The following is a 14,118-nucleotide window of genomic DNA, read 5'->3' on the forward strand; positions in this document are numbered from 1 at the left end:
TGATACTCTACATGGAAAACCTGACAGACTCCACCAAAAGTCTGCTAGAACTGTTACATGACTTCAGCAAAGTCTCAGGATACAAAATTAATGTACAGAAATTAGTTGCATTTTTATATACCAATAATGAAGCAACAGAAAGAGAAATAAAGAAACTGATCCTATTCACAATTGCACCAAGAATCATAAAATACCTAGGCATAAACCTAACCAAAGATGTAAAAGATCTGTATGCTGAAAACTATAGAAAGCTTATGAAGGAAACTGAAGAAGAAACAAAGAAATGGAAAAACATTCCATGCTCATGGATTGGAAGAATAAATATTGTTAAAATGTCAATACTACCCAAAGCAATCTACACATTCAATGCAATCCCAATCAAAATTGCACCAGCATTCTTCTCAAAGATAGAACAAACAATCCTAAAATTTTTATGGAACCACAAAAAGACCCCGAATAGCCAAAGTAATATTGAAGAAGAAAACCAAAGCGGGAGGCATCACAATCCCAGACTTTAGCCTCTACTACAAAGCTATAATCATCAAGACAGTATGGTATTGGCACAAAAACAGACACATAGACCAATGGAATAGAATAGAGAACCCAGAATTGGGCCCACAAATGTATGGCCAACTAATCTTTGACAAAGCAGGAAAGAATATCCAATGGAAAAAAGACAGTCTCTTTAACAAATGGTGCTCAGAGAACTGGACGGCAACATGCAGAAGAATTAAACTAGACACTTTCTTACACCATACACAAAAATAAAACTCTAAATGGATGAAGGACCTGAATGTGAGACAGGAAACCATCAAAACCCTAGAGGAGAAAGCAGGAAAAAAACCCTTTGACCTCAGCACAGCAATTTCTTACTCAACACATCTCCAAAGGCAAGGGAATTAAAAGCAAAAATGAACTGTTAGGACCTCATCAAGATAAAAACCTTTTGCACTGCAAAGGAAACAATCAACAAAACTAAAAGGCAACTGATGGAATGGGAAAAGATATTTGCAAATGACATAACAGACAAAGGGTTAGTATCCAAAATCTATAAAGAACTCACCAAACTCCACACCCAAAAAACAAATAATCCAGTGAAGAAATGGGCAGAAGACATGAATAGACACTTTTCTAAAGAAAACATCCAGATGGTCAACAGACACATGAAAAGATGCTCAACATCACTCCTCATTGGGGAAATCCAAATCAAAACCACACTGAGATACCACCTCATGCTGGTCAGAGTGGATAAAATGAACAAATCAGGAGACCATAGATGCTGGCAAGGATGTGGAGAAACGGGAACCCTCTTGCAATGTTGGTGGGAATGCAAACTGGTAAAGCCACTCTGGAGAAGCGTGGAGGTTCCTCAAAAAACTAAAAATAGATCTACCCTATGACCCAGCAATAGCACTGCTAGGAATTTACCCAAGGGATACAGGAGTGCTGATGCATAGGGGCACATGTACCCCAATGTTTATAGCAGCACTTTCAACAATAGCCAAATTATGGAAAAAGCCTAAATGTCCACCAACTGACAAATGGATAAAGATGTGGCTTGTATATACAATGGAATACTACTTGGCAATGAGAAAGAATGAAATCTGGTCATTTGTAGCAACATGGATGGAACTGGAAGGTATTATGCTAAGTGAAATAAGTCAGGCAGAGAAAGACAGATACCATATGTTTTTACTCATATGTGGATCCTGAGAAACTTAACAGAAGACCAGGGGGGAGGGAAAGGGGAAAAAAAAAGTTACAGAGAGGGAGGGAGGCAAACCATAAGAGACTCTTAGGTACTGAGAACAAACTGAGGGTTGATGGGAGGTGGGGGAGAGGGGAAAGTGGGTGATGTGCATTGAGGAGGGCACCTGTTGGGATGAGCACTGGGTTTTGTATGGAAACCAATTTGACAATAAATTATATTTAATTAAAAAAAAAAAAGATTGGTGCAGGTATGGGGGCCCCTGGGGGCTCAGTCAGTTAAGTGTCCAACTTTGGCTCAGGTCATGATCTTACGGAGTTTGAACCCTGCATCGGGTTCTGTGCTGTCAGTTCAGAGCCTGGAGATTGCTTTAGATTCTGTGTCTCCCTCTGTCTCTGCTCCACCCCCACTCACGCTCTGTCTCTCTCTGTCTCTCAAAAAATGAATAAACGTTAAAATTTAAAGATAGGTGCAGGTATGGCTCATGGGAGGAAAATAATGGTGAGAAATTGAAGAAGACACACTGTTGCCATGGTTATGGGGAACATACAAAACATAAATTAAAAAGTGAGATTTTACATGCCACAAAAATTTCCTAATGTTTGAAATTATCCACTTTTCTAAGTGAATTTCACCAAAAGTCTGAAAATCTACAAAATAGAACTCAGTCAAGGACTACAAGCCTCTAAAACTCTACTCTGATGCTTTCACGATCTTTAGCTGTGCATCTGGTTCTAGATACACAGTCCTACTAGTTAGCATAGTTGTCCAGATCATTTAGTCCACCAGGAAAGAATATGTGGCACTTCCAGATACCTTGAATAAGTTTTTTGAAGGTCCATGTATATCTTTGTTATTGTTTTTCATCCATTTTCAATGACTTAGCATATTGGCCAGAGGCTGATCCAAGTGTGATAGAGACTAAAGCTTATACAATTTTAGGGACCTCTTTAAAGAAAAAATAACATAAAATTATAAAACAAAATTAGGTACAGAGCTTTGAAAGACTTGCACTCAAGTGAGGGCCCCTGAAGGTTAAGATTCATGATCTTCATGGGAAATCTGGCCCTGAATGTATCAATCTAGAAAATTTATAACATGAAAAGCATAGTTGGATAGCAAGATCCAGAAAAACTAGAAGATCCTATAGGAATGCCGTATCAGAACCAGAAATTACAGAGTGATGGCCCATCTCATGATAATACTAACCTAGGCAACTAGAATTCTAGAAACTAAGAAATGAAAGGAAATGGATGAGGTTTACCAAAGACTGCCCAGTCTGCATTCTACATTTTCAAAAAAGAATTTTCATTGTCATCATAAAAGTAAGTTAAGCAAGAGAATCTCAGAATAAAATGGCAGATTCTAACTCCATAATCTCGATGTCAGACTCACATAGAAAGCTCTCAGAGCCTACCTGTAAGACAGCATTGAAAAGCCATTGCTTCCACCAAAGACTAAACTCTGCCTCATGAGAATTTTGTGAAAATCTCTTGAAGGCATTACTGTGAAACTAGAATTAAAGAGCACAAAGACACCCTCCTTCCCCTCCAGAAATTAAGACACTAGTTTAATACTGTTAATATTTTTTATAGGGTGAACTTTTTAAATCAACCAGATTTTTTTTAATTGACTGTGATTTTTAATCTAAAAACTCCTTAATAGAGAAAAAAAAAAACAACAACAACAACATTTGGTTGCCTGAGTGGATCAGTCAGTTAAGTGTCTGACTCCTGACTTTGGTTCATATCATGATCTCACAGTCATGAGATCAAGCCCTACATCAGGCTTGGGGATCCTGCTTGGGAATCTCTCTCTCCCCTTCTTTCTGCCCCTCCCCCACTTATGCACACGCACATGCAAAATAAATAAACATTAAAAAAAAGAATGAAAGAAAACATTTAAAAAACAGAAAAAAAGTTAAGATAATTAAGGTAACTAAATGTTTATGGTCTTATAAAGAAAGAAAAAACCATTTAACTCTTGTTAGTAAATGTCAGAGCTCTATGGTTCAATAAAATAAAACACAATATCTGCAATTGGCCAACAGAAAAACATTTAAAAAAGAAAGTGTCTATAATATAACAAGCAATTAAGATAAAAATTTTGAAAAATCAACTCTAATAGGATTTAAAAATAAGTGACAACTCAAAATTCCACAATTCTTGGAAATTGATGTGATAATACCACGTAATAACAAATACAACACAAGTCTGATTCAGTGAAAATTCTAAAGATGAAAACAAGCAACTTTTTAACATTTATTTATTTTTGAGACAGAGAGAGAGAGAGCATGAACAGGGGAGGGTCAGAGAAAGAGGGAGACACAGAATCTGAAACAGGCTCCAGGCTCTGAGCTGTCAGCACAGAGCCTGACGTGGGGCTCGAACCCACGGACCGCGAGATCATGACCTGAGCTGAAGTCGGACGCTTAACCAACTGAGCCACCCAGGCGCTCCACAACTTTCTAAATAAAGTCAGAAAACTCTATAATGTATTCTTCACTAATTTAGCCCTTTTAGTGGTAAAATTGCCTGTCATAATAAAGGCACTTGAAGAAAAAAAATCCTAGATTATTACATTCTGAATACTTTCTTAAAGTTAGTCTTCTATTTTGTTATATTGTTTCACTCACATTTTTCATTTTATGTTTATTAAACCACATATTTCCAGTGACAGAACACATATTTGAAGTGGTAAAATTCAGCAATTAACTAATAAAAAATATTTCAAAACAAACTATAAGGAATGTCTGAAATGTATTATCCATTCTTCCAATGAAAGGACATATTTCCATCTGAAGTTGCCCAAACTGACTAAATCAGTGCTTCCACAAAGTCTACAGGAATATGGCACATTTGTTTATTTGCTTGGCTATTTTACACGTAAATGTTGAGTGTCTTTATCAAGGTTTCCAGCAGCCTGACTCCGGATGACTAAAGCTCAATGCAGTCTTTGAATGGTTAATGGAATCTGAAGGAAACCAAGATTCAGAAATGGTAATCCTCAGGCTTTTGAAACTATATACCTATATCATAATTTTACACATTTCTTGTGTATATCCTCCAGGAATATATAATGGGAATACAGAAAAACATTTCAGAACTTCAAGCTGCTCTCTCAGACAGAATGCCAAGCTTCCCTTACAGTAATTATACATGACTACTACAAGTGCACTGTTATCTTATTGAAAAGAAAATTAGATGCACAGATGCTATCTGTCTCCGTTATAATATTGAGTGATCACGATATAACAAGACCACTGCACCATTTACAAACAGCATAATTCATGGGCAAATCATATAATTGCTTGGACTCTCAGTCTCCTCATCAGTAAAATGATGATAATGTTCATATACCTCAGAGGGTGAGGGCTTTAAAAGGATAATGCACATGCAGTTGCAAATTATAATGTGCTATACACTGCCTGAATTATTACTGGAAATGCTCCCTATGGGTGGGGTTAGAAGAAAGCTCCTCCAGCCCTAGCCCCAACCCCACTACTCTCTAGCTCCTCTATAATTGTAGAACAGGGGTTGGGCCATGCTTGCTAATGGGCAGTGTCACTGTATCTTAAAGGGATACATACATCATTTTGTGTGTCTTCTTTCTTTGTGAGCTGATGAGGGTGAAATATAAATCCATTCAGGACCTGCTCCTGAATAATCTTGCCACTTTTCTTGCCACACGATAAACCGGTGATAAAATTTGGTCTTAGGATAGGGAGAAGTTTTCCTGAGGTCTGGCCTAGGCTATATCCAGCAGGCCTGAGCATTCAGCAGTATACCTTTCATGTCTTTCCTGCCCTAGCAAATTTCTAAGGTCAGGTAGGTTTGCTTTACAGCAGGATTTACTTATTCTTGGGTCCTTTATTCTACCAGCAAAAGCTCACAACAAGCCTTATTATGATACCTACCAGCAAGAATGGCTATAAGTGTTGACAGATTTCCAGGAGAGACAGGAACCTCACAAACAAAAAATATATATAACCTATTCATGAGTTCTGCCAATCTATCTTAATCTGCTAATGGTCAACAATGTTCCTGGACTAAAATGCCATATTCAGTCACCACAAAAAGGATAATATTATTTATAGCCTGTAATTCACAACCTAGGGTAGCTTCATTACAGAAACCACACAGATTGACTTAATGCAGTGGGTAAATGTGGTCTCTAGCTCGGAATCAGCCACAAGAATAAAATTATCACAAAAGTTAATGGGAGAATGAGCTCAAATAGTCAAAGAATCAAAAAGAAGCCTGAGAGAGAGGGAGTAAGGAGGAAATTTTAGAAACAAATAACACAGCTTTCAAAATCTGAAAGAGGTAATTTTAAAATAAATCAAGGAGTTACTTTATACAGTGAATCATAACCAAAAGTTTTCACAACCCATTAATTTATAGGAGTTTAAGAAGATTTAGATAGAGTCATAGTGGTAGATCCATGGTGTGTAACTAATGGAAACTAGGGATGGCACTGGACATCTAACCTTTGGAGTGTGACGTCCCTGAACACCTCTGCTCTCCAACACTTTCCCTCAGTGCCACCGTGTGAATCAGAGCCCTCAGCCAAATGTCACCACACGGAGTGGCATCCCTCATGCGTACTGTGCTCTGGCTGGCTGAAAGGACCCTGTGCTAATGAAACTCCTTGTGAAGTACATCCAATAAAGTGCCTCTTAATTGTTTCATTGTCTAATTTGATGGCTTGGGTAATGGATTATTAATGAGCCTTCCAGAAAAAAAATGTATTTGAAAGTATCTATCTACTCCAATCCTCCGTACCTGTATGATTGCTCTTCTCACCTCTCTAAAAACAGCACAGCTCTGGGGCGCCTGGGTGGCTCCGTCGCTTAAGCATCTGACTCTTGATTTCAGCTCAGGTCATGATCTCATGGTTGGGAAGTCTGAGCCCCACATTAAGCTCTGTGCTGACAGTGCAGAGCCCCCTTGGGATTCTCACTCGCCTTCTCTGTCCCTCTCCTCACCCCCTCCCCTGACTCAAATAAACATTTAAAAAATAAAAATAAAAACAAACAAGTACAGAGGGATTTTTTAAAAATCTCAGGTTAATCAAAGGTAAAATGCTAAAGTGATTTCTACCCTACTTATGATAGTATGTTTTGATGCCTTCAACCAATGTCAGGGCTTCCTGGGGGTCATGAGATAAGATCAGATGCTACTAAATGCCATTCCCCCAAAACCTACAATCACCTTTAAATATGCAGTCTGTTTTGTGTCCTTCAATAAATAGCAAAATAGCCCAAAGGCTTGGAAATGCAATTATTAGACAATGAAATGGACTAGATTTGAAATTCCTGGTAATCCTCAAGTATCATAAGAATGTTTTTTGAAATTTTAGCCAAAACCAAATGAGATGGTACATAGGACATATCACATTTTTTTTAAAGTTTATTTATTTACTTTGAGAGAAAGAGAGAGAGAGAGAATGTGAGCAGGTGAGGGGCAGAGAGAGAGAGAAAGAGAGAATCCCAAGCAGGCTCTGCTCTGTCAGTGCGGAGCCCTACTCGGGGCTCGAACTCCCAAACAGTGAGATCATGACCTGAGTTGAAATCAAGAGTCGGACGCTTAACAGACTGAGCCATCCAGGCACCCCACCACACATCACATGTTTAAAAATAGAAATGTAGATGCTACTGTGAAGTACAAGGATTTAGGAAAATGGTAATACTCCTTCATGGCTGCTGAGAGAGGAAACAGAAAGGTACTCTGGACAGCCACCTGGCAGCGGTTAATTTACAAATTCAGCATACATTCTACTCTCCGGCAACACTACTTCTGGGTGTGGAGACAAACAATTTCTCACATGGCGCCGCAAGAAGATGTGTAGGAAGATATTTGTTGTTGAATGTAGCAAAATGTCAGAAGTTCGAGTTCACGACTGCTAGAATAGATAATAAAACAGAAGGCTGTGAAGACATTTGGGCACTATACAGCGTCAGACATAATGAAAGAGATTGTCATATGGCAACATAAAAACCTCTCAATAACAAAAGGTTGAGTGAAACAGTAAGAAACTATCAATCTTACTGCATGGTATGACTTATGTAGATTTTTTTTTAATTTTTTTTAACGTTTATTTATTTTTGAGACAGAGAGAGACATAGCATGAACGGGAGAGGGTCAGAGAGAGGGAGACACAGCATCTGAAACAGGCTCCAGGCTCTGAGCTGTCAGCACAGAGCCTGACGCAGGGCTCGAACTCACGGACCGCGAGATCATGACCTGAGCCGAAGTCGGCCGCTTTACCGACTGAGCCACCCAGGCGCCCCTGACTTATGTAGATTTTAAAAACAAACACACACAAAGTAACATCACTTCAAGAATATACTTATTTAATAAACAAACAGAAGATGGATCCGAAAGACACACAATAAACATGCTACAATGAACAGCTATGGAAAAGGAAGGGGGTGGAATGAAGGGGAAAGGAAATCAAAGACAAGAAAAAGAAATAAAATAAAAGGGAGACTTTGCCCAGAAGGATCACAATACTATGGGAAGAAACTGAGGAGTATGTTTAGTTTAGTAGTTAATTTGTTGCACCTGGTCTAATGGGAGACTGAGAAGGACAAAGAGAAACAAGAAAGCAGAAGAACTAAATATTAGCTTCTTGATATTGCAAAATCACAATGAACAGTTTTTTATTTTCTCAAACAATTCATGTTTGATTATTTTAAAATACTTTAATCCATCTAATGAAAGCTGTATAAAAAGATGATTTATTGTTTCAGCATATAAAATGACGTATATTTTCTTCACAAACGGATGCCCACGGACTTGTAGTTTCTTATTCTGTTACATTTGCCTAACACTTGTCATTATGAAACTCAGTAAAAATCTTTGAAATATTTGCAAGGCTATCCTCAGTATCAAGTTAGTTATCTCCAACTGGAATTCAGTGATTCCAAACTCTATAATAACTTTTAGCATTAACAATGTGTTTCTAAATGTGTATATAATTTTTGTCTTTCCTTCTTGTTTCCTTGTGTGTAATATTCAAAGGCTTTTATAGATTTATACTGGAAATAGAAAAAAGCCATATGTAAAAAAAAATCAGAGTCATAATACAGATACTGTTCTATAACCTTTTTGTTGTTGTTGTTGGTTGATTGCTTGGTCAGTTCATTTTTTTTTTTACTTAAAAAATATGTTGTTAGCTTCTTTCAGTGTCTTATCCTTCCAACATATGATTTAGAAAGTTTGGCTTTGCCATAATATTTTTTAACAAACCTACAACTGGACATTTTAACTATTTCCAGGACTTCATTCTTCTAAAAAATGCTGCAGTAAACATAAAAAAGTAGAGTTTAATTTTTTAAAGGGACAAAGAGGTTTAGAAGCAGAGTACATTAAAATCAACTATGCCTATAAGAAAACCTGATAAGGCTCAAATATCATCTGCTCATATATCAGATGCTAGTCTTCATTGTTCCACGAAGGCGTTAAACTGGTTGCGATTTCTAGGTTAGCAAAACACACGGGGTGTTTCATGCAATCAAGTAATAATTGTTTACATAAGAATATTACTTTGAGGGGCCCCTGGGTGGTTCAGTCCATTAAGCGTCCGTGTCTTAATCTCAGCTCAGGTCATGATCTCAGCGTTCGTGGGATCGAGCCTCACCTGAAGCTCTGCACTGACAGCACAAGACTGATTGGGATTCTCTCTCTGCCCATCCCCTGCTTGGTCTCTCTCTATCTCTCAAAACAATTTTTTTTTAAAAAGAAAGTTATTTAAGGGGTGCCTGGGTGTCTGTTGCTCTCTCTCTCTCTCTCTCTCTCTCTCTCTCTCTCAAAAAAAAAAAAGTGAATAAACATTAAAAAAATCTTTTTTGAAAGTTCTTTTGTAAAAGAGAATATTATCATTTTGAAAATGCCATCTCTAACAACAGTGAAAGGAAGAAGAGCTGGGGGAAGGTTTGCATACTTCTTCCCACAGTGAAAAAGCATAACCCAATCCAAAGCCCTCTGCTCTCTTACCACCTCGAATACCATAACTCTTGGGAGCACAGAAGCACATGAGACCTGGGTTAGGATTTGTTGCAAAGTGAGCTATCTAATTCAGCAAAGACAAATGCAAAACACTGAGCTGTGTCCTTAGTGCGTACAAAAGTGAAGGAGATGAAATGCCTACCTTAAAGGCACTTATAATCTGACACTGGTGGCAGGAGTTAAAAAGCTATTCTTCTACGGGAGAGAATATGCTGCAAGCATTTGTTTTCATAAACCCTTTTGTAGGACAGACCTCACATACCAAAGAAAACAGGATAAAAGTGGAGGCAGATACGTGGAATCAAAGACAGATGGGTACAGGACTTCACAATATATTCAGATACGAAGAGCAATATGTCTCTAAAATGACAAAAGCAATAGCGATGAAACCCCGAGGGATAAGGAAAGCTAGTTGAAGGCCAGATGATGGTGCCAAATAATGAACCAAAAGGGAGTCAGAGGAGCAAAACCACATCTCACTGAGGGAATCATAAATAACTTCAGGTAGAAAATGGCATCTGAAACAGGCATGACATAATGATGGGATGTCCACAGTCCAAAAAGAGGAAATGGGCATGAGAGCATCTACAGTCCCTGGAACTCTCTATAGAGCCTGTTCCACAAGTAACGTCTACCATAAAACTAACCTTTTCCTAACAAGCCTGCTGAGACATAAGGGAACAGAGAAGCTCAATACAGACCTCAACCTCCCAGAACTTAAAACACACACCTTAGTGCAATGGCAGCCTAGGAGCTCATACTCATCCAGTGGATGAAAAAGGCACGAAGACATCAGTGCTACCAAAGGCAGTCTCTCAGTGGGGGGGAAGGGTAGCACAGTTTTCCATCACTCTTGCTTACCAATTTCAGACCTGGGAGTGAAGACCGAATGTGAAAATAACTTTAGAGAGAAAAAAGATTGTAAGGACAAGATAAGTGAAGGAAGAAGTTTGAACAGATTATTTCTCAAACCTGGCTAAACTCAGAATCATCTGAGCCGATGGTTAAAGGTACTGGTACCTGTTCCTACCTCCCACCTCAGGTGATGCTGATTCAGTAGGTGATTCCCAGAGGTGAGGTCTGGGAATCTATGTTACACAAAATCCCTCCAAATGATTCCTACATGCAGTCAGGTTTACACTCACTGGTATAAGATGAATCCCTGGCTTCCTTGAAGATGCAGAATATAGATAGATAGATAGATAGATAGATAGATAGATAGATAGATAGATAGATATAGATAGATAGTGTATTGTATATGTTTTTAGCACAAATATACAGGAAAAAAAGATAAAGAAATCCCTGTATTTCCCCGGGGCCAGTCCCTTAACATAACCCTCCCTCAGTTTTCTTTTGTGAAAAACAAAGGATGTGGAGTAGACAATAATTCAAATCCCTTACAGTTCCAAAGTAACATGATTTCGGTGCTTAGTTAAGTGAGAACTTTGAAGAGAAATTATCTCCAGTAAAAAACATCCCATCTGGCCTTACTGAAATACTGTGAAAAAGTTTTAGGATCTAAATTGGTTCCCTTTATAGAATTTCCTTTCTTTTATACGACCTTTTTTTTTTCATAATACTCTCTTTAAACTCACAAATATGGCATATTTTAGAAAGAATTGTAATAAATAATATAAATGCCAGATTCTGTTTTACATAAGCCAAACAAAATAACAAGTTACAATGTATCAACATTACCAAGCAGATGTGATTTACTCAAGATGTAAAAACTTCATTTTGACGTTCTTTAATTTTTTTTTCATGTTTACTTATTTTTGAGAGACAGAGAGTGAGCAGGGCAGAGAAAGAGGGAGACGCAGAATCTGAAGCGGGTTCCAGGCTCGGTGCCCCTCGATGTTCTTTAAATGTTCCTGAATTTTGTCCTACTGGGTTGGGGGCCATTTACTCTACTCTGTTCAAGACAGTTTTAGCAGCTCAAGAAGTGCTGATGCCATCAGTGGTTGCCTGATACAGGACGCTCCTTTGATCACTCAGCACCTGAGAATAATTCATGGCTCATTGTAAGTATTCAAAAACTATTTCTTGAAAGAATTAGTAGATTTACAGATATGGGAACATCTTTTTCTTTGCACAAGTTCTCCCCAGTGGCTCTTAAATTATATATTTGCATTAACAATTTAGTCTCCTTAATATTCTAATACAGTTTCCTGCTTTTGTACTGTCCTACAGTTTTTGTTTGTGAGTGTAGACAGATTCTAGCACCAATGGGGGAGGATGGGTGGCAACAAGTCTCCACACCAACAAACAATTCTTGGGACACCAAGACCTGACCTTTACTGCCCACCTGCTTATATGCACCGAACTTTGTCCCCCATTTTTCCTTAAGCTTTTCTTTCCAGCTTATCTCTTAACTCCGGCAAATGGAAAGTGAAACCACCCTACTAGTGACAGCCACTGCCCTGACAAGACCTCCAACAGCCGGGACGGCCTAGAGCATTTGAGCTTAACCTCAGACTCACACCTGCACAGATGGACCATGAAGTGACCTCTAGAATGTCCGACAACTACATTTAGCTCATTATAGTATAAAATCTCCACCCAAGGAGGACCACAAGGCTCATCTACATAACATACAACGCGTGGACAGGCATGTTTCCTTAAGACGCATGCACAACGTTATGCCCGCTCCTACATACAATGACAAGGCTTCCCTGTCTAAATACTCATCCTAATCCTAAATAAAAGGAATCCATTCACCCTTGCTCTGGGGAGGCTTTGGAAGCCATTCCCCTGTATCTCCTTATTTGCTGCGAATAAAGTTTTGTTTGCATGACAACTCCATCAGGTAGTTTCTGACTCACCAAGGAGCAAACTCATGTTGGTTCAGTTACAGCTGTCCCACAATTCAACTCAATTCCGACACTACCTGGAGATACAGCATAAGATTCAGTCCTACAAGACCACCCCCCACCCCCCAACTCCAGACACCAATTGAAAGCACAGGTTGGTACCTGTATTTCTGACCTACCGGCTACAGACTGGACGTTTCCGCAACCTTCGTGGGTTTGTTTAATTTGCTAGAGCAGCACACAGAGCTCAGAGAAATCTTTTCTTTACTAGATCACTGGTTTACTATAAAAGGATATAACTCAGGAACAGCTGGACCAAAGAGATAGATGCACAGGCAAGGTATGGTGGAAAAACAGAGTGCCATCTCCAGGTGCGATGCTCTCCCAGGCCCTCCACACGCTCACCAACCCTGTCCTTTTGTGTGCTTGTGGCTGCTACACTACACAGTCCAGACTGATTACATCCCTGGCCATTGGCAATTAATTCAGCCTCCTGGCCATCCCTTCCCTAGAGGCTGAGAAGTTGAGGAGCAGGAGTACTGAAAGTTTCCACCCTCCTAGCACCTAGATGGTTCCCATGGCAACAGCCTCCACACTAAGGTTACTTAAGGGCCTTCCGAAAGTCGCCATTAACATAACAAAAGACACTTTTATTTCTCTGATCACAGAAAATTCCAAGAGTTTTAAGAGACCTGTGCCAGGAACTGTGTCAGATACCAAATATATATTTCCTATTATAAACCACAACATCACAGTGAGTCTAAGACAGGAGCTTCCCCTTATCTGGGGAGGATATGTTCCAAGACCCTCTCCCAAACCCCTCCCCCAACCCCTGTGGATGCCTGGAATTGCAGATAGTACCTAACACTGTATAAACTGTTTTTTCCCTAGACATACATACCTATGATAAAGTTTAACTTATAAATTAGGCACAGGGAGAGATCAACAACAGTAATAATGGAATAGAACGATTATAACAATATACTGTAATAAAAGTTATGTGAACGTGGTCTATCTCTCTCCCAAACCACCTTATTATATTGTACTCACCCTTCTTGTGATGATGTGAGATGAGAAAATGCCTATATAATGAGATGAAGTGAGGAGAATGACATTGGCATCTGGAGGGAGTGTTAGGCTACTCTGGACGTGACATTGCATCAGAAGGAGGAGCATCTGCTTCTGAAAGTAGTTAATTGGGGGTAATACACCATGGGAAGCACGAAACCACGGGAAACAAAACCTCAGGAAGGAAAACCAGGGACAAGCGGGGGACTCCTGCAAGTGTAGCCATGAATCACAGTCAACATTTAGTTACACTTCAGAGAAGATTCCTGAGCTCTTCTAGGACCTACCTGCAAGTGCTGCTTTTCTGCATGACGTCAGCTCGATGATAGCCAGAGAGTTTGCAAAAACCGTCATTACTATAAACTACTGGCCAATCCACAATCTGGGCGTTTCCCAGTAAGAAACTCGATTCTAAAGAAGAAAGAAGGAAAAGGAAGTTTTTTATCTGCATTTAACAATGTACTTCTTTCAAGGAAATGAAAAGACAAATTCATAGATAGACCAACGCAACAATGGTTTG

The 14,118-nt window shown here is 39.0% G+C and overlaps 1 protein-coding gene across 1 annotated transcript in view; it reads right to left on the reverse strand.

The window, feature by feature from the left end:
- Positions 1-14,118, reverse strand: part of KCNH5 (potassium voltage-gated channel subfamily H member 5) — a 307,440-nt gene that overhangs the window by 266,592 nt on the left and 26,730 nt on the right. Inside the window, exon 2 of the mRNA XM_007095216.3 lies at positions 13,886-14,009. Coding sequence (XP_007095278.1) covers positions 13,886-14,009 — 124 coding nt within the window. The remainder of the gene's footprint in view (positions 1-13,885; positions 14,010-14,118) is intronic.

This window comes from Panthera tigris, chromosome B3, assembly GCF_018350195.1.
Source record: "Panthera tigris isolate Pti1 chromosome B3, P.tigris_Pti1_mat1.1, whole genome shotgun sequence".
Classification (NCBI taxonomy): domain Eukaryota; kingdom Metazoa; phylum Chordata; class Mammalia; order Carnivora; family Felidae; genus Panthera; species Panthera tigris.